At 41.0% G+C, this 18866-nt stretch overlaps 1 protein-coding gene across 1 annotated transcript in view; it reads left to right on the plus strand.

The window, feature by feature from the left end:
* DNAH11 (dynein axonemal heavy chain 11) overlaps nt 1-18866 on the plus strand; it is a gene marked incomplete at both ends in the record, with an annotated part of 114166 nt that overhangs the window by 41893 nt on the left and 53407 nt on the right. Inside the window, 3 exon segments of the mRNA XM_082499153.1 lie at nt 1160-1283; nt 2104-2156; nt 12363-12525. Coding sequence (XP_082355279.1) covers nt 1160-1283; nt 2104-2156; nt 12363-12525 — 340 coding nt within the window.

Genomic DNA, 18866 nt, shown 5'->3' on the forward strand with positions numbered 1-18866 from the left:
TCACTTGAACTGGTCGTATGCAAAGATAAGGAATATAGTTGAGTGAGGTGCTCTGTCAGGCTTACAGACTTCAGGACCTCGCAAGACTGAGCCCTGTCTGTGTGAGCAATCAGGGAAGGAGGGAACGTTTTCTTCCTCTTCACTCCATGCGGACAGCAACTGATGCTTGTTAATCTCGGATTGTGGCCAAATTTGGTGGACGGTGGTCCCCCAAAAGCCCTTCTGTTTGCCGTGGGCCATGGCCAAGCCACCACAGTGTGTGCAGCCAGAGGCATCAGTTTTCAGAGGGAGGTACATGTTGTTCCGTTTTAGAAAAGCGCTGCATGTTCTTCAGTGTCTTACATGGTGTCTAACTTCTTGTGCCCTCCTTCCCTGGGCGCATGAGGTGCAGTGGAAGATGTGGGCTCCAGTGGTCATTTCCCCCATGCTGTTCCCAAGCAGGGAAGCTTCTAAGCCTCTGTTAACAAGCCTGAGGATCTGCTTTCTGTTAGGTTGTGTGGCAACTTCTTCATATCGGCCAGCATGACCTTATTCTGTGTTTCAAATGTGACCACACTCGAATGCAACTGATGCGGGTTGGGTTTTTTTCTGGAACCCCATGCCAAAAACCATACCGCGTTTGTACTACTGCTAGAACAGTGGTCCCACACCATGTCTTTCTCTGGGCCATCCATGTGTGACTGCAAAAGTAACAGTGCAGTACTCAACTCAGTCTTTTTTTTTTTCCTTTTTTACATGAGAAAGAACTCCTAAATAAATTCACTACAAAAATTAAGAAAAGTCTGCAGAAATAACAGATTAAAATGGGTCTGACTCTTCAGTGCAATTCCCAGACATTATTGGTACAGTTATGGCTGTTCTTGATGGGGACTTTCATGGCTGCAATATCCCTTTTTTAGTACATTCATGGGGGGATCTCCTTGACTAGTAGTCCGTTTTCATCTTTACCAGTTAGGTCATGTCAAAACCTCAGTGTTTGATATGAATAACAGAGGCAAACTACTTTTCCCTTTGGATGTTATGCAGCAAATTGCAATATGTAAACCAACTGAAAGTAAGGACAAGTCAGCAATGCATTGCCATCCACTAACATGCATCTCGCACTTTTTCTGTGTCAACATTTTAACATAATATGAGTGATTGCCTCCTTTCCTTACAGGTAGCTGTTGCCAGTTTGTACATCAAGACTGCTGCCAAGAACATTCCCACAGTGTTTTTGCTGACAGATGCCCAGGTTCCAGATGAACGCTTCCTTGTGCTGATTAATGACTTGTTGGCATCAGGTGATTAGACCAACACATTTCTTGAAAGATCTTTTCCAATGACAAATGATCTGTGGTTTCATTGAACTTTAAAGAGATTGCTTCTCTTTCAGGTAGTTGCAGGGAGAGCTTTTAGAGAAGCCAAGTCAATCCATCCAACTTGAGCATTGAGTTTAACTTGCTTAAGAAAGCATTGCCTACCGAGGAGACAAATTGCTAAGGCTTATCATGCGTAAGTGCATTGATCTGGGGGGAGATGGGAATTGCTCTTTCACTTAATGCCATGTTTGCTTTGGTATGATTCCACTGGCTTCAAGCAATGTCTTTGTGACTGCACAAGTGTAACAGACAGTAATGCAGTTTCACCCATATTTTGAAAAAGTAGAGACTCTGGATTCTGAATGTGGTGATCTGGAGATAGGTGGAAGAAAAATGGGAATGATACTATGCTGTACAGGTGGGGAGCATCTTGAAAGATTTTTTTTAAATTATTATTTATTTTTGCAACCAGACTGGGAAGCAATTTTCTAGCAGCCTGTAAAAAAAGGATGCACTATTCTAGGGGATACATAATGTATGAGTGAACTTTCTATTGGGGCAAATATTTTTGTCTTTTTAAAACAATGTTGTTTCCTCTCCCTTAAAAAAAAAAAAATTGTATTTTTTAGCTGAAAAGGTGTGGAGAACAGGAGGAAACTATTTTGTTACTTCATCTACCTATTGTCATAGCATAACTCTAGTTATGCACCTAAACCCCATTGTGCTAAATACAATGTAGAAGATTATTTATCAGGATGTGTTGCGTAATGCTTCTCCTAACTACACCTTTGTCGTCTTGTAGGAGAGTTTCCAGATCTGTTCAGTGATGAAGATGTGGAGAGCATAGTTACAGGAGTTAGGGAGAAAGCTGCTGGAGGTTCTTGAGTAGAGTGCGGCTGCAGTTAAAAGTAAGGCATATCTTGAGGGCAAAAGGCAGTATTGAGCTGGTTAAAGTAACAACATATTTCAGTTGTCTTATAACCCTGCATATGTTGGCATACTTCTCTTGAAAGACATATTCTCTGATATGTGACACCAAATTTGCCTCTTTCGTGTTACCCCTGTAACAGCCTGCTCTGTGTGGAGGCTTGGTGCACGCCAAGTTTTACTCCCAGACCTGGCTATTGACTTCTGCCTGTTCATAGGAAAGTCACCTAACTGCTCTGTGTCTTAGTTTCATGATCTTATGTGTTGAATATAATGGTGCATTTGAGAGAAGCAAGATGCCGATGAGGAGTTAGTGGTGCAGTTAGTGCAATTGTAAATATGTTCCCTAATTCCACATGCAGTAATTCCTCTGTGTAGCTATCTCTTAAACATTTGCACAAATGACTGAAATTTCACAGTAAGTGTTAACCCTTTCTACTTTTCCTATGGCATTTAAAACTGGGAAAATAAAAATATCCGTGTAGCTGTTTTCAGGTCAAACGCTGTTTAGCAATACATGTTAATATGATACCACAATTGCAACAAGTGTCTCTTAGAACTCCATTTTAGTTGAGCTGGGCTGTAGTTCTCTCCTGAAACCTGCAAAGCAGAAGCTGGGAATACTGGTCTTGGAGTGGCATCTTTAAGAACTTGCTTGATGCAGGCTTCAATTTTATACATAATCTGAAACATATATGTAGCCGATAAGAAAATTAAAAGTTGAAAACCATTAACCTTTTAGAAAGAGAATGTTTTGAAAGGAATATATGCCTCGTACTTAGTGCATTAAACTGATCTGTTTGGGGATGAGAAGAGCCTTCCCGTAGCAGATTATGCCACTGTAGTCTTCTGTGTGTGTTTTTTCTCCTTCTGAATTGTTTAACCACCTCTGATCTAAAGACCATTCCTATTTGGCTATGAAATTTTTCAAGTTCTTACACTTTATAACATACCGCTTTCTCATTTTTCCCCCCTCATCTTCTCTCTTTTTGTATCCTTCTTTAGTTTTGCTGATGTTCCCTCCTATCTCTAATTTTGTTGCCATCACTTCTGTCCCTCCACAAATTTCTTCTGTAACTTAAAGGCCAGTGGAGACTTGTGCAGGTTCTAGTGTGACATTCCGTATCATTTTCACTTTTCTGGACTTCAGTGACATGGTCAGTAGTGGTGCTTACAGTCCGTGTATCTATTTCTAGTCAGCGCTATTTGTCTCTGTTTCATGACCACCATCGCATTTGTGTACATTTTTTAACAAAGGACAGGAAAAAAATTATGACGTCTAATATCTTTCTTGATTTTCCTCTTTCCCGTTTCTTTTCCTTTGTGTTTTCCTTGCCTCCCCAATAATTTCATCCTTTTTTTTTTTTTAAGGACTTTTTGAAAGCCAGCTTTCAAACGCCTTTTACCTTGCAACCATTTCACCGGTCCCCCACTGTGAAAATTGGCGCTTTTGGAGGCAAGGACAGGAGATAGCTATTCACATTGCAGGGAAACAAAGTAGAGACATTATAGTACTGAAGGAGACATAAATTTCATGAGTTAACACATTGGCAGATATCGGTATGGACTTTTAGTTAGTGCTGGGTGACCTATCACCTCCTCCTTTCCCTAGATTTGAAGAATATCAGACTAATAAAATGTGAAAGAGAACAAAAGGGAGAATTTAGACAGTTTCAGAATGTTAAAGCTTAGTGAAGTGATATAGTCTCATTTTTCCATTTGATTTTAAAAGATCAACGTCCTACATTGAGATACATCTCCTTTGTGCTCACCTACAGTTCTCTTTGTGATGAGGAATCAGGAACCCAAACTACACAGTACAATTCTTTGAACCAGCATAGCTCTTCGGTTTTGTGTTGGTTTTGTTTTGATTGTTTTCAGTCTGGGACTTGCAATCAATTCTGCTGTTAACGTACTGCGAACATGCCATGTATGTAGGTGCGAATTTACGTCAGGGTAAGCTGGAAGTGGATTGCACTATTATAAAATACTCCACAACTGAAGTGTGTGCGAGGACATATGTGCACCTGAGGATTTCAAAAGCTTTCACGATGAAATAAATTAAAAAGAATGCTGCTCAAGCAAACAAAGCTGATGGCCAAACACTGTGAACGGTAATGTGCTGACAGTGTGAAGGCAAGCCATTGCGTAGGCTAAGAGGTTTCTAAGGCTCACAGTGATTTACTGGAGCTCCAGAAGTTTTTCAATATCCCACATCTATGCAGTAATCACTCTTAAATACTCTGTAAATTACCAATATTTTTTTGTAAAAGTAAAGGCAAGAAGCAATTATTTCTTGGAAGCATGGATATGAGGAGTGGCCAGTCAGTCCTGCTGTCTCTTGAGCTCCATCTGATTTTATTTTGTTCTTTTGCTTGTGGCAACCTTTCAGTATTTTCTGAAAAATGAGAACACTGTGCCTAAATGCCTTGCTGTGTCCCACACAAACATACTCTTAAATGCACTCTTTCCTGTAGACATATTCTTTACAGGGCTTCATCCTTGCATGTTTTCCGAGTTCTACATTTCCTACTATATCATCTCAGTTTCTTCAGTGCTCTTAAACATTACTATATATTCTAAAGCCATATACGTTATATTCCGCTCAGAGGAAAAGCCATATCTGTTATTCAGTCCGTGTGCAGGTTGTTTTCTTCATGAGCTACTGATCTCTGCTACAAATACTTGCTCCTCCTTTCTTGAACAAGTCTTCTTATTGTGCAGTTTCCTCATGCTTCAAAGTTTACAGTCCCTCAGTGGTTGTTGTGAAGTCCCAGTATTAAGAACTTAATCTGCTGGGTTTAGGGGAATACTGTTTCTCCAATTTACTTCCAATAGGTAGACTTGACTGGGTTACTTCAGTCATCACATCCTTGTAACAGTCTCCTCCTTGCATAGTCCTGTCAGTATTTAGCTGGCTCCCCATTTTCTAAGGAGCTCAGCAGTAAATCAGTTTCATGCCTCAGCCAGAATTAACGACATACATAGGCAGGGCAGGCGCCTTGCCTCACCACAGGCAATCTTGTCCATACTATTACTACTACTTTGCTTTTAAATAATTTCCAAATCCTCTTTCATCGGCACACGTTAGCGTTTTCCTCGTGGTCTGTTTCGCCGCTGACAGAACATCTCTTTTATCTGTGAATCTGAGAGGAACTTTTGCAGATCCATCACAGCTTTTGGCCACCTCTTGTGGTTTTTCATTTGAGGGCATAAATGCACACGCTTATCAGCCTGACTGCTTTAACCCCAGCCAAAGAGAACCACGTTGTTAGGGTTTCTGGTTCTGTGTTAAACTAATAGTAACCCCAGATGTGATTATATTTGTCTGATTCAATGGGAAATACGGGTTCAAGAGATCATGCTGTCTATCACCTAATCAATCCCACCTCCCAAATAATTCTTGAACTCACCAACCAATTGCCACCAAGGAGGCAGGTAGATCAGGGACAGACAGACACAGTTACTGCTCCCCCACCGAAAGAAGGCTCAGTTATGCTCTTAGACAGCTAAGAAGCCATCAAGGATTTGTAAGTTCTGTAGCACACAAAATAGCTTTTTTTGCAGTTGGCAGGCTCTTACGGAGTTTCTGTTTCTCTATGAAAAGCTCCAGGCTTTTCTCATTTGGATGTCAGCCATCTCTTCTTGCGTACTGAGAGAACTGATTTTTAAGGATATGTCTATATTAGTAAATTTATGAGGTGTGTTTTGTCGTCCTGAGAACTAGTGGCATGACATGGCTGCCATCCACATGGCTTAACTTTCCTCTTGCTCTGCTCACAAAATTATGGCATCGTTGTAGGGCCAGGTAGGAATGATTCTTATTCTGTATACCTCCTTACTCCTGCTGTAGCACTATTTAGTTTCCCATGGGTAAAACCACGCAAGTGAGTGTGCTAATACTTAAATAGGATGGGTCCTGTCAGACCAGTGGTCAAGTGTGTGTCACAGAATCATAGAATCATCTAGGTTGGAAGGGACCTTTAACATCATCGAGTCCAACCATCAACCTAACACTGCCAATACCATCGCTGAACCACATCCCTAAGCACCGCATCTACTTGTCTTTTAAATACCTCCAGGGATGGCAATTCCACCACTCTTTAGTTTATTAGTATTAAGACACGCTGTTGTCTGTCCTGCTCTGCGTTCACTAGGTGAACCTTATCTGAGATAAGCAAAAAGAAGAAGTTGAACTAAGAAATATAGTGTAAGAGACACATCTGTAGTGAGAGCGGCATGTGAGTGTGAGGCTCAAATGGGACATATGAGAAAAGAGAGATTTTGTTTTCTTAGGCGTGGTGAATGATACATGGAAGTTGATATTAATTTCACATGATGCCAGTTCTTAGGTCCACACTGACTGTTTTCATTATGTAATTGTGCAAAATTGAATCTTAAAAATGTCAGATGAAAGGCTCTTGCACAGTGCCTTTCAATCCGCATTTCTTTCAAAGAAAGGGATGGGTCTATCTTGAAGAACTTCCGAAGTTTTTCTGTTACTATATGATACCCTCACTGTAATACTTACATCCTGGTTATCTTGCAAGAAATGAAGCATTTCTTACACGGAGCATTTCCTATTCCCCCTTTTTTTTTTTTTTTCTTTAATCTCTGTCAAATTAGACTGCCATTTATGCCCTGGGCAGAAGATAAATGTTTTCAAAATATGACTGCCTTGCTTAAGCAAAGATTGTTCAGAATGTAGTCAGTAATAATTACTCATTTTTCCTCACAGCTCTCTTGTTATCTGATCACATGACATCTTCATTATTCTGTGTGCAAAGCAAGCAGTGTACAAGGTCCTTCATAAGATTGGGAATTCACTGGGGAAAATGCAAATGAACCCTGAAAACATGCTGCATCAAATCCTTGCCTGATATGAATTTACCAAACTTCTCTAAAGCCAATGGAGATAGAATAGTTATGCCATGATGAGAATCTGGTTACTTGCTTTTTCTGACTACCTTTTCACATATATACTGTGTCCTGTGTCTGTATTGTCCACAAAGAATAATTAACAAAGACATAGATATTTAATGGTTGTAGGACATCATACCTCGGGCTGTTCTGGAATTTTCTGCCTGACACTACGATATAGTAAAAATCACTCAGTTATAACTTTGTGTTTTAGAGAAAAGTAATGGAAATTTTAAATAGCGTGTCTGAATTTGAGTTCTAGAACCAGCTATTCTAAGAAGTAATGTATTACAGGATTGAGAGATTGTTCTTCTAAACGTAGTCCTGACATGATAATCTACCAAGTTTGTGTATAGGTAAATAAATTTACCTATTGCTACTTTTTAATTGGATTGAATTGTTTCTCTTCATTTGCGCAAGGTTTCTAGGACTCAGGTCTACTGCTGTTCTCTTTATTATTGACTTTTGCAGGTCCTCTTGTCTATTTGATCTCTTCTTAGCTTTCATAGCCGTTCTTTTCAGCTGTTATCTTCTGCTTTGTAATCTGCACTTGTGAAATAACAGCTAGGTATTTGAATACATCTGCATTTCAAGCAAAAGACTGGTGTATCTGTATTTCATGTATACTAAATTCACCTGCCTTTAAACTAGAGGTTTTCAGGAACATTCATAGTATGATTATGACAGTTGAGTCCAGGATACTTACTCAGGTATATCTCCTTCTTCTTGGTTGGACTTTCCAGCCAAATCATCCTGGTAGGACGAGTGTGTGCCTGGTATTTCATATGAAGACTTTCACTAGGACTTGCTTACCATGTTTAGCAACTTGTGCTAGATGCGCTGTTGCTTCAACCCTTTCTCTCCTATTTGCCTTCTCTTATCACTCTGTTGACCTCCTATTCTGTACTTATTCATTACGGGAGTTAACTGATAAGAGGCTTTTGTGTCCTGTGGTTCTCCACAAGGGTAAGGAGAGGACAGATGGGTTCTGGGTAGGAATTAGTAAATCTAGAATTTAGATGTTAGGATAAAGTTAAAAGTGAACGATTCTGAAAGGGTCGGTAGTATGTTCTCAGGGATCTGCAGTTCATATGAACTAAAGCAGCTCCACATAGATGCATGCAGTTCTTTTAAATCACTCCTAACAAATTACGTTGCATAGAGAAAGCACCTTCTGCCCTCAAGATCATCATAAGATTGATATAAATAGGGCATAAATAGGAATAGTAATCATTCCATACAAAAAAATGTTTAATATTTAGGAAGGATAAAATATTACTTAGGGTACAAGACTAAGGAAAACACTAAATTCTGATTTGAGTTTGGCAAATGGTCCAAGACTTTGATTTGGACTCTTCTTGCAGTCCAGTACTTAGGGAGTTAAGTCCAAATATGAGCAATGTGAGAAGCGTAGGAGGGTGTAGAAGATGTAACTTCTAGCAAGATTGTGTATGGTTTGCAGCTTTGGAGGTGTGATAGATTCAGTTTGGTATCACTGCTACAGCAGGGGCACTTGTGAGAAGCACATCAAAGTAGGAACAGATATCTCTAGGCTCTCCATGACTGCTGCTGCCATAGCAGGGATAGTGCGGAGATCTGAGAACATGGCTGCTAGAGGAATGAGAGGAGACAATGAGGTGCCCCAAGCATCACCATCGCTCACCATGCCTCTGATATTATAACTGAACATGGAATTTTGTCAGAAAATGAGGTGATGTGAATGACAGGGAGAGACAATGTCTAATTGAAGAATACGTGGTATAACAGAGAAGAAATTTCAGAAAACTCACAGAAGTGTCCAAGGTCTTTGAGAATCGCAAAGCAGACCTAGCAGACTCTTCATGTACATTTCTTCTCTGATTCAGAGTTTTGGAGTGGAGACCATCTATTCTTGTATGTTTTGCCTGTTTCGTCTGTGTTTGCCCGTCTTTCTCATCAGCCTGATAAAACTTTACTGTGAATTCTGAGATCTGTCTGTGGTCTTTGTACGTCTTAGTGTAGTTTTCATAATGTGGCTAGAATGGATTTCTGTGTGGATGTTTCTGCCATTTGCCTCTTCATGCTGAACACATTCAAAGTAGATGACATTTTCTTCTGTACCTTAGACCTACTTGCTGATCGGCCTGTCTTTGTAACAGCCCTGGACACCTGGACTCTATTGTGGTTTTGCATGAGTGTCTACATTTCTGCCTAAATTCTTGCAGACAGGGGAGAACATTACCGTCCTGCAAATATGAGAACATGCACTGCTGTCTGTAATTCTTGCAGGAGTCAAAGGTCACAAGTGATTTAAAACCGGTGGTTTCTCTTGCTGACACGTTCTCAAGTACTACCTAGATAAATGTGCAACTTGCCTGCGGTTAGAAGAATTTTAGGTTCATGTAAGAGAAGTATTTTTATCTGTTTGACGATAAAGTAGATCAGTAGGGGGACCAGAATAAATATAGCAATTCAAAACTCTGTTTTAATGGGAAATAGTCCTCTACAACCCATTCCACGACAGAGAGAAAAAATGTACTATGAGATCTTGTAGCTCTGGGAAACTTGTAAGTATGTTGGAAATGGAATAAGTACTAGTGAATATCCTCCATTTAGAAATATAAAGAAGTAAATGGAATAAAAAATGGTGGAACATGCAGTCTAAAGCATGGGCTTGGGGGCCCTAATTTATTGAATATTTATGGTTCACTCACCAGTAAAGATTTCGGTGAATTCTTCTCTGGTTTATGCCCCTTTAAGTATTTCAGTCTGCATCATTTCTCTTCCTGTCTGTCACAACATGGGAGAATGTCATTGCTTCTGTTTGCTTTCCTTGCGTCTTCCTCTTACCCTTTTCCAGGTCTTTCTTTTTTTTTTTTAATTTTAAGATTGTTTCACATGTCTTCTGCTTTTCACCTCCTTTGTTTCCACCATGGCTCCCAACAGAAGGGACCACTTGTGCTTTTCTTGCTGTAACACTTGGCCATGTCACACCCTTCTGAAAATGGCGTCACTGATACAAAGCAATCAATAATCTCAAAATTCCACTCAGTTTGTGAAGCCATGCGAAAGAAGGTTTTTGTGAGATAGAGCCTGCCCGGTGCATGTGACCAAAGGCCATTTCTTAATTGATTTTGCTAAAAAGGATGGGAATAAAAAAATTACATACCCTGTGGTTCAGCATCAAATGCAAACTTTACAAAATATATAAATGTCCCAGGAAACAGTTTCTCTGCAAGAGGCTTCTCTGAATAACGGTAAAAGATTTTCTTGTTTTGACTTAGTTCTACTGAAACTTACTCGTCTTTGCTCATAACTAAAGGTTAATTGCAGAAATTGTTGTCTTGTGTTATCCACTGCAGAGATGTATTTTTAGAAACTATGGATAGTGGCAAGTCTTTTCCGTTTTCCATGTAATCTTCTTTCCAGATACCATGGAAGCTTTTTGCACTGTTACTATCTACTCATCACTTTCTTTCTCTTCTCTGACTGCTTTAAAACCCAGTGAAGTATTGTCCCAGGTAAACTTCCTCCTTTCTTCACTCCCTTTTTCCTTCTTTTCTTTCAACTTTCTGCTCTTCCTTTTTCATCCAGTTTTCTCTTAACAGTTAATGTCTATTCCAGATTACTCCAGAGGCAGGATGAATCTGCCGCTTTCCTGGCGTGCCTGACTGGGCTCTGTCCTGGCTCTTGTCGCTGTTGGGGAAGTGAAGTTCTGATACCATTTGGTTATTTTCTATTGGAATTAACAATGTCAATGCCATATGGTTTGACAAGCCCTGTAGAGCAAAAAATAGAAGTGTATAGGACAGAATCCAGTCCTGTCTAAACAGCCTGATGTCTGTCATCTTGCTGACTACCCAAAAGCAAATGCAGTGGCCAAAACATGTGCTAACTGCAGTAAGTAGGTCCACAGATACAACTGAGAGACTAGAATGACCCTTCCTTCCCAAATGGGAATTGCTTTGGGTGTGCATGGTGATATTAACGGCCAATCTGTCGTGGTTTAGGCTGAGCGACAGATGCTCCCCCCTACCTCTTTTCAAAGAGAGAGGCAGAGGAGGCAAAAAGAGACTTACGAGTTTAGAAGGAACTCAACTACTTTAAAGAAATATTAATAATAAAATAAAATAATTAAATATATAAAAAACTGAATCAAGCTTCCAGGATGACAGTCACGTCACTGACAGGCACTGGGGAAGTCCCAGAGTGGACTCAGTGACAGACGGGAACTGGATTCCAGATCTGGATTCAGGATTGGGATCAAAGGCAGATGAACAGACAGAGTCCTCCTCAGACATCGGCCATTGAAGAAGGACCACTGACCCTTTGATCCCTCAGCTTTTATAATGAGCACAAGGCAGATGGGGTGGAATACCCTGTTGGTCAGTTTTGGGTCACCTGTCCTGTCCGCTCCTCCCCACAGGTGGGGCCCCTCTGTGCTTTTCCACTTCCAACCCTCCAACGGGGCACACAACACCCAACGCCACATAACTGTTGCATCAGTAAGTATAAGCAGGAGCCTCTCTGCATACCATTCCTTGGCATCAGCTAAAAACATAGGTCTTATCACTCTGGGAGTGAACAGTGTCTGCACAATACGCTGTTAATTTCAGTAGTCAGAAGAGACCTAGCTAAGAAGCAAAGTTACTGAATAAAATTGGTCCTGTTTTACCTCAAACCAGGACACAATCACACATTTATTTTCCTTTGAATATTTTAGCCTACCCTCGTTCGGACATCCCTTTCCACTTTTGTAAAGAATAGTCCCTAAAAACTCACATACAAACTAAGATGCAGATCTCCTGGTCTTCCCGTTCTTTCAGTGGGGTTGCACCGTGTATGAAAATGGCGTAAAGCGGCTGGAATGGTTTTAGCAACCCAAGAAGTGGGTTTGTGTCACCGTGACCAGCTGAACGTGCGCCTCCCGGCTGGCTGCGTGCCAGCCAGCCCCTGCGGCTGCGTTAGCATTTATAGCTGTCAACTCGAGGGACTGATACCGGCGTGGAGAGAGGGGAAGGAGGCTGCGGCTATGCTGTGTTTGTATACTGCAAAGGGAGTAAAATCTACTTGCCCGAGGTAGACTGGCAAAGTTTATTAGCTGCCAAATTTGGTTTGGAGCCTCAGCTGCGCGCTGGCCAGCGCTGGGCCGCCGTTTGTTGTGTGTTTTTCTTTGATGGCCTCAACTTGCCGTGTGATTCCTTTCTCTCCCTTTTCCCTCCCTTCTCTCCGCAGACCGTTCTGTGTTTCTCTGCGGCCGGTGCCACGCTGCGAGGGCCAGCTCAGAAGTTCCCAGCTGTGGTGAACTGCACCGCTATTGACTGGTTTGGTGAGCGGCGGCGGGAAGCCCGGCACGCCGGCAGCGGGAGGCTGGTTGAGGAAGCCAAGGGGGTCCGAGGTACAGAGTTTCAAGCTTGTCAGTCTTCTAAGAAAGCAACTGAGACCATCGAAAGATTGATAACTGAATAAGCTGGAAAAAAAAAACACCTCAGTGCTCTTTTTTACTCCTTCTCGCATACTTGTTGCGTTTGGTGTTGTTCAAGCTCACCCCTGCTAGAAGCTGAATTTTTATGGCGTATCACTGCCCAGTTCCTTCGGCGGAGTTGGGAGAACTGTCTAGCACAGGCAGAGGAGTGAGGGGGAAAGAAGAGAGGCATGTGATTCATACAACTGTCTTTGCAGAATCCTTCGGTTCTGGGCTTTGTAGGATCTTATAGGTACAGAATTTATTTGGATCTTTTCAATACAGTTAAATATATTCACTAGTGCTGTAGCAAGTGAGGCTGAAATATTGCAGTGCACAGTCCAGGCTAAGTAAAGAAAAGTTTTCCCTCTGTTCAGCAGCTAAGCAGGTTAAAATTTCCCCTATAACCATATGGCAAATGCATTTAGTGTTTTAATATCTGGGCAATCATTCTCTTTTTGTTCCTGATTGATCTGGAGCGTGACTTGTTTGTTTTTTGAAAAAAAAAAAAAAAAAATCGTGCATTAATGGGGTTTCTTTCAGGGAAAAGGAATATTCTCATATTCTTCTAAGAGTTTCAACAAGCGGCCTCTTTTGTCCCACCCAGCGTGGGACAACGCTGTCATGCTGGCAGTGAGACTGCTCAGGTATTTGTTGGTGGAGGAATTCACAGAGATGTAGAAAAGATTTACTTTCCGCAATCGCAGTTGCAGTAGTTTCAGTCTGGAGTGCTGTTGTATTTGGCACCGTTCATTTCTGTAGGGGATTTATAATCATGAGAGACTGGGGATTTCGGGGATGCCCGAGGAAGAGCCTTCTGGTTTTAGCCAAGGGTAGCAGGCGTCCCGGGGCAAATCTCTGCGTAAGCGATTGCTGCATTTACAGCATTTGTCCTCCGTTTAAACCCCTACAAAATACAGGGAGCCGCCAGGAAATGAAAGAGGACGAGAGGGGAAATCTGCAGGGGTGCCTGGGGCTGGGGATCCCGCGGGTCCTTCCCCTCCCCGGGGCTTGTGCGAGGCCGTGGGCATTGGCCGCGGCGGGGGGGGTCCGGCCCGGCTGCCGGAGGCGGGGGCAGCCGCGCTCCCGCGGCATACGGATGCCTCCTATAGGACTGGAAGGGAAAGAGGAGATGTTTGCAAGTCCTTGGCGTTTATGTTTTCCGTCAGCAGCTTCTGCTTTATTTTCGCAGCTCAGAAGAGATTTGAAGGGTTATTTGTTGTCCTGTGGACTAGGTGGGGGTTTTACCTTTTTTTTTTTTTTTTTTTTTTTTTTTTTTTTTTTTTTGTAGTGAGACCAGCTTACATCTTCCCATTTATTTGAAAGAAACTGTTAGGACTATACGGAGAAAAGAGAATAGAATTTGTTTTGAATTAAATACATTATTTTTTCAGGTCCTTAACCGATTATATTTTTTCATTTTAAAATACATCTCCTCATCAGAATTTAAGCTTTTAATTTTGAAACTGTTTTGTGGAGGGGTTTAATTTTTTTTTTTAATTTAAGCATTATGTTCCTATATAATTCCTTTTGTAGATATCTAGGAAAGAATTCACTGATCCAAGCAACTCTTTATGAATCTCTTTTGCACATTGGTGTTAACTGCTCCTAGTAAATATCTTTCCTATTCAGTTCCCGGCAGGTGAAATAAATGGCAACTAACAAATTAGCATGACACTTTATTGAGAGTGAGTTAAGGTTTGTGTGTCATCAACATATGTAGAGCAGTACTGTGTGCCTGAGTCATGTCTGCATGTGCAGCTGACAGCAGAATGCAAAAAATATTAGGAGGAGGCAGGGGAAGGATTTGAAAGTGATGGAAAAAGTGAACCCAGAACAGAAACGTTGAAATAACGGAGAAACTGTGACAGTGTTAAGGGGGGAGAGAAGGGAGACTCAACCAAGAGAGGCAGCAGAGAAGCAAAACCGAACCGAAAGGTAGGAGAGGTGTAAAGCAAAGAGTTTGAGGAGTAAAAGCGAAGAGAAGGGAGAATGATCATAGAAAAACAGTAAAGGGAGGGGGGACAGGAGAGTTGCAGGGGTGTATTAGGATATCAAAAGAATGAGGGGGGCTGGGTGGAAAAGGACTGCCCTGAGGAAGTGGGAATCTTAGCTGCAGTCTGCTATCCCCTCTCCAGGGCTCAGGTATGCCTGGACTTCTGAAACATACTGTAATCATGCTGTCCCATGTGATGAGCAGTGTGAGATCTACTACTGAGTGATTATTTTGGAATAATTGACACTTAGCTCCTAATTGTCCTTTTTCAGGGTTTCCAAAAATACAGTAGTAGTAATTGATTTTTTGTTGTTGTTGTTTGTCACTGTGTAACAATTTTACAGATTATTTTTAATTAGGGTAGCTTGAAGTTAAGCTAATGATCTTTCTTTTTCCTCTTCAAAGTTCAATACAAATATGACGTCATCTCTACATTCCTTTAACAAAACCTGGAAAATTTCTGCGTTTAAATGGCGAGAGAAAAACATAAAAAATTCACAGTGATTGTGGGACTTGAAGGAAGATTCTCCATCTCTATCTTCAAACCGAGCCTAGGTACTTTTCTGGAAGATACAGTTTATCCAAGGAAGGCGGGGGGGACGGGGGGGCAGATTGAGCTCAGCATGGAGATGGTGAGCTGCAGCGTCAGTATGTGCTTTGAAGGATGCTGTGGACATCCCTTCTGCCCTGTGTGAAAGTATCCAAACAGAAAGAACAAGTGATCCTCCCTGATTGTGGTGCCTGTTGAAAACAAGTCCCATGAGCCCCTTTTCACTCGGAAGGACATTGGTCAATATGTGGGTTAAGGACAAGAGACAGTGAGTTTACAGACATTTGGAGGGAAATGGAGAGTATCAGAAATTTAATCAATTTGAATGTCTTTGATTTCTCGGGAGAAAAGAAAGGAAAAGAGCCCTCTTCTGTTTCAGTACTCAAATTGCTAAACTTAATTTTAACCAAGCACAAGAAAAGAACACTGTGCAACCGTTCTGAAATCCATGTACCGTGCTTAACAAACTTACAGAAGTGCCTTTATACCTCATTTGCTATAAAACACAATCTATAATATTTTAAAATAACGTCTCTGTCTTCAAATTCAACATGACAGGCAATCTCTCTTCCTTACTGGACGAATGTCCTATGTGACACCTCTGCTGGTGTCGCATATCAGCACTGAGTGTAGAAGAAAAGAATCGGGATTGTTTAATCCATCCCTTTAAAAATAACAGCAATGTACATCTCTGCCATCTCCTTTGAGTATTTTGCTGTTGCTGTCTTGTACGCTGCTCCTCCGGTACTTAGCACCACACAGCACACACTGTTAAACATACCAAGGATAAATTCTTTATGCTCTTAGTTTATCGTACTCCATAGTATTTTACAACATGTAGTATGGCAAAGAAGAAGCCTGAAATTTTTTTTTTTTTTTTTTTGCCTTCTTCCTTTGCCTCTTACACTCCCTACTCCTCCACACACGCGCTTCCCATGTACCTCTTCTTTCAGACAAATGCTAGCTAGGTTTTATTCTTATTTTTTATAACTGCCCACAGGATGCATTCAAGTTCGGTAGCATTGATCTTCACGCGTTTCACCTAACTCAACTTAACTGCAAAGGGCCAAGATTTATCAACATGGTAATGACTAATTTACATCCTGAGGAAAGTAAAAGGGCAAAACTCCTGTCTAAGCTGTCCTCATAACTTGCATTGGGGTTTGCTTTCTTATGCGTGCTGCAAAGCCAGCCGGCCAAGGCCTAGAATAGAGAGACCGCATAAGAATGAACAGACTTCACCCTTACATTTTCTTTCGGATTGTATATAGGTTTATTGCTCGGTTGTCTTTAGGACTGTTGAGTCGGTTTGAATCGTACCAGGCTAATCTTCGTTATGGGTTTCAAGCTACTTTATGCTTTCTTGTGAACTGCAGTTAAATCGGATTTTGTTACTGTATCAACTCTTTTTTGTTTGCTTTTTTTAATAAAGAAGGCTAAATTAGCAATAATAATTTCTTTTGCCTACAACCCGGAATGGGCATGTATTGAAAAGTACAATGTAGTATTAAAAAAAAAAAAAACCAACCTTGGAGATAAATGAATGGCAGAATAAATAATTTATGCTAATGAAATTACTGCAATTAGTAGTTCCACAATGACCCTTTTAAAAGCCACAGCTGTTAATGTCAGGAAGTGCTGTCACCGCTGACCTTATCATAAGAGAAAGTGACAAATTGAAAACGCAGGGAAGACCAATCCTCAAAGAGGTCTGTTCGGGAACGATTAGTGTTTTCTGAAAACCAGTGTGAATTACAACCAGCTGCTCTCTGGCTCGGCGTGTCTCCCATGCTGTGCCATTTTGTTAAGCTCGATAACAATAGTTATTTTGCCCCATTGAGACAAGTTGTCTCGGGCCACTTCCAGCTCTACCGGAACCCACTCTTTCCCTCACTGATTTACAAATGAAACTGTTGTTAGAGGGCTTTTCAGGGCTGCTGAGTAGAGACCTCTCATAAGGATCATATGGAAGGAGGTTGGCTTTCGCGAGGAAGCGCGGTACTGCAGGGTGCGTGCCTGTCACAAACAATGAAAAAAGGAGAAAAAGGCTGAAACACATTTCAGTTGGGAGCCAAGCGCGGCTCAAATCTGCATAAAATGTTCATTCCTGCTGACTAGCCTTGCTTTTGCGATTTGATTTTTTAAGATGAATTTTCGCGAGCTTTGCCTCAACTAATGATGTTCTGATTATTTTTTTTAAAGCAATTTATTTCTGCTTTCCCTAAATGCAAATCATTCTTTATTTAATCCTTGTTTTAATTTCTGGTTTTGTAATCATATGTGAAATAAGTATTCTTCTAAACTAGCTTTTTAAAAGTCACGAGAAAATAATGAGGTTTCTTACTGAGAAAAATGGCCAGTCTTTGTGCGTCAGCCTGATTGTAATATTAATGATGTAGGCTTAAAACATTTAACTGCATCAACAGCCACTCGTGAGCAATTTTCCCGAAGTTCCCTAAGCATTATTGACAATGCTTTGGTAAATTATGTGTGACTTTCCTAAGAGTTGGTGTAGCTCATTTAATTCATATTAATTGATTTTTAGGCTTCCCTTGATTAATTGAACTGGGTTCGTCTTGTACAGAATGCAATAAATAATCATTAAAATGAGGGAGATGTGACTCCACAAATTACAAAGTTTAAGTATGCTAGAAGTCATAGAGGACAAAATAGAAGTTAGTTACAGTGATGGAGTTAAATGGGTTTACTTAGTGTTTCCCTGTTAATTTTGCATACAGTACTCTTGCTGAGACATGCGTATGCATATACTCTTGTAATATAGGTAGATAGGAGCCTTTAAAACAAACAAAAATGAATTTGGGGGGGGTTCTTATTTCACCTTTATCCTGAGGAAGTATTCCCTAATTCAAAGTAGTGTAGTAGTATCTTGTATTTGCTAGTTCAGTTTTCAAAAAAATTTAGAAAAAGGACCTTTGAGCTTTAGTCCTGGAACTACCTCTCTTTTTGCCGTGAGAGGTGCATAAAGACAGGCATTTTACCTCTACATTTTGCTCAGAAATACGTGACTAAATGGCCATCTCGAGCTGTTTTAAATATGCTTGGCCTGTTTTGGTTATCATACAGGGTGTGAAAAGCTTTTCCAGTATCACAGCTGCATATTCCTCCCTGTGATGAGAGAGAAACCCCATGTAGTGCTGTGTGGCCCCCAGCACGGCCCCCTGGGACCACAGAAACCACTCTGGGGTCCTTTTTGCAGTGTGCTGAGATTTGCCTGGAGCTGGAGGTATACTTTGTGGTTTGATGCCTGGTGGCACGTAGGGAAGAGGTGTCAACTGTGAGAGGTCGGAGTGACTCCGAACTCCATTAAGTTGTAACTACTTTTCTGGTCAAATACCCCTTGAAACTGATAGAAGGTCTTTTCAGCACACAAATGTTGCTGATTTTCTGATGTTTTATGGTATGTTGAGACTTAGCTTTCAGAAGCACTCCACAGTGGTCTAATCCTGCCCTCACAACAGTTTATGTTAGTTTACTGCTGACATTGACAAGCACAGATAAGCGGGGATTTGTACAACTTCAGAAATCTAAATTGTGGAGTTGAGTTTTGTTCAATCTGAAGTTAGTGGCATAAATGCACCTCACTCTGAATAGGAATTTGATGATATATGAGGTATGTGGGGATCCGTGTGATTAGAGTAACCACTCTATTGTATTTCTTTAACCTATACAGGATTTTTCTTAAATGGGATTTCCAGAGGTGAAATAGAA

This window comes from Vanellus vanellus, assembly GCF_965231255.1.
Source record: "Vanellus vanellus genome assembly, chromosome: 2".
Taxonomy (NCBI): Eukaryota; Metazoa; Chordata; class Aves; order Charadriiformes; family Charadriidae; genus Vanellus; species Vanellus vanellus.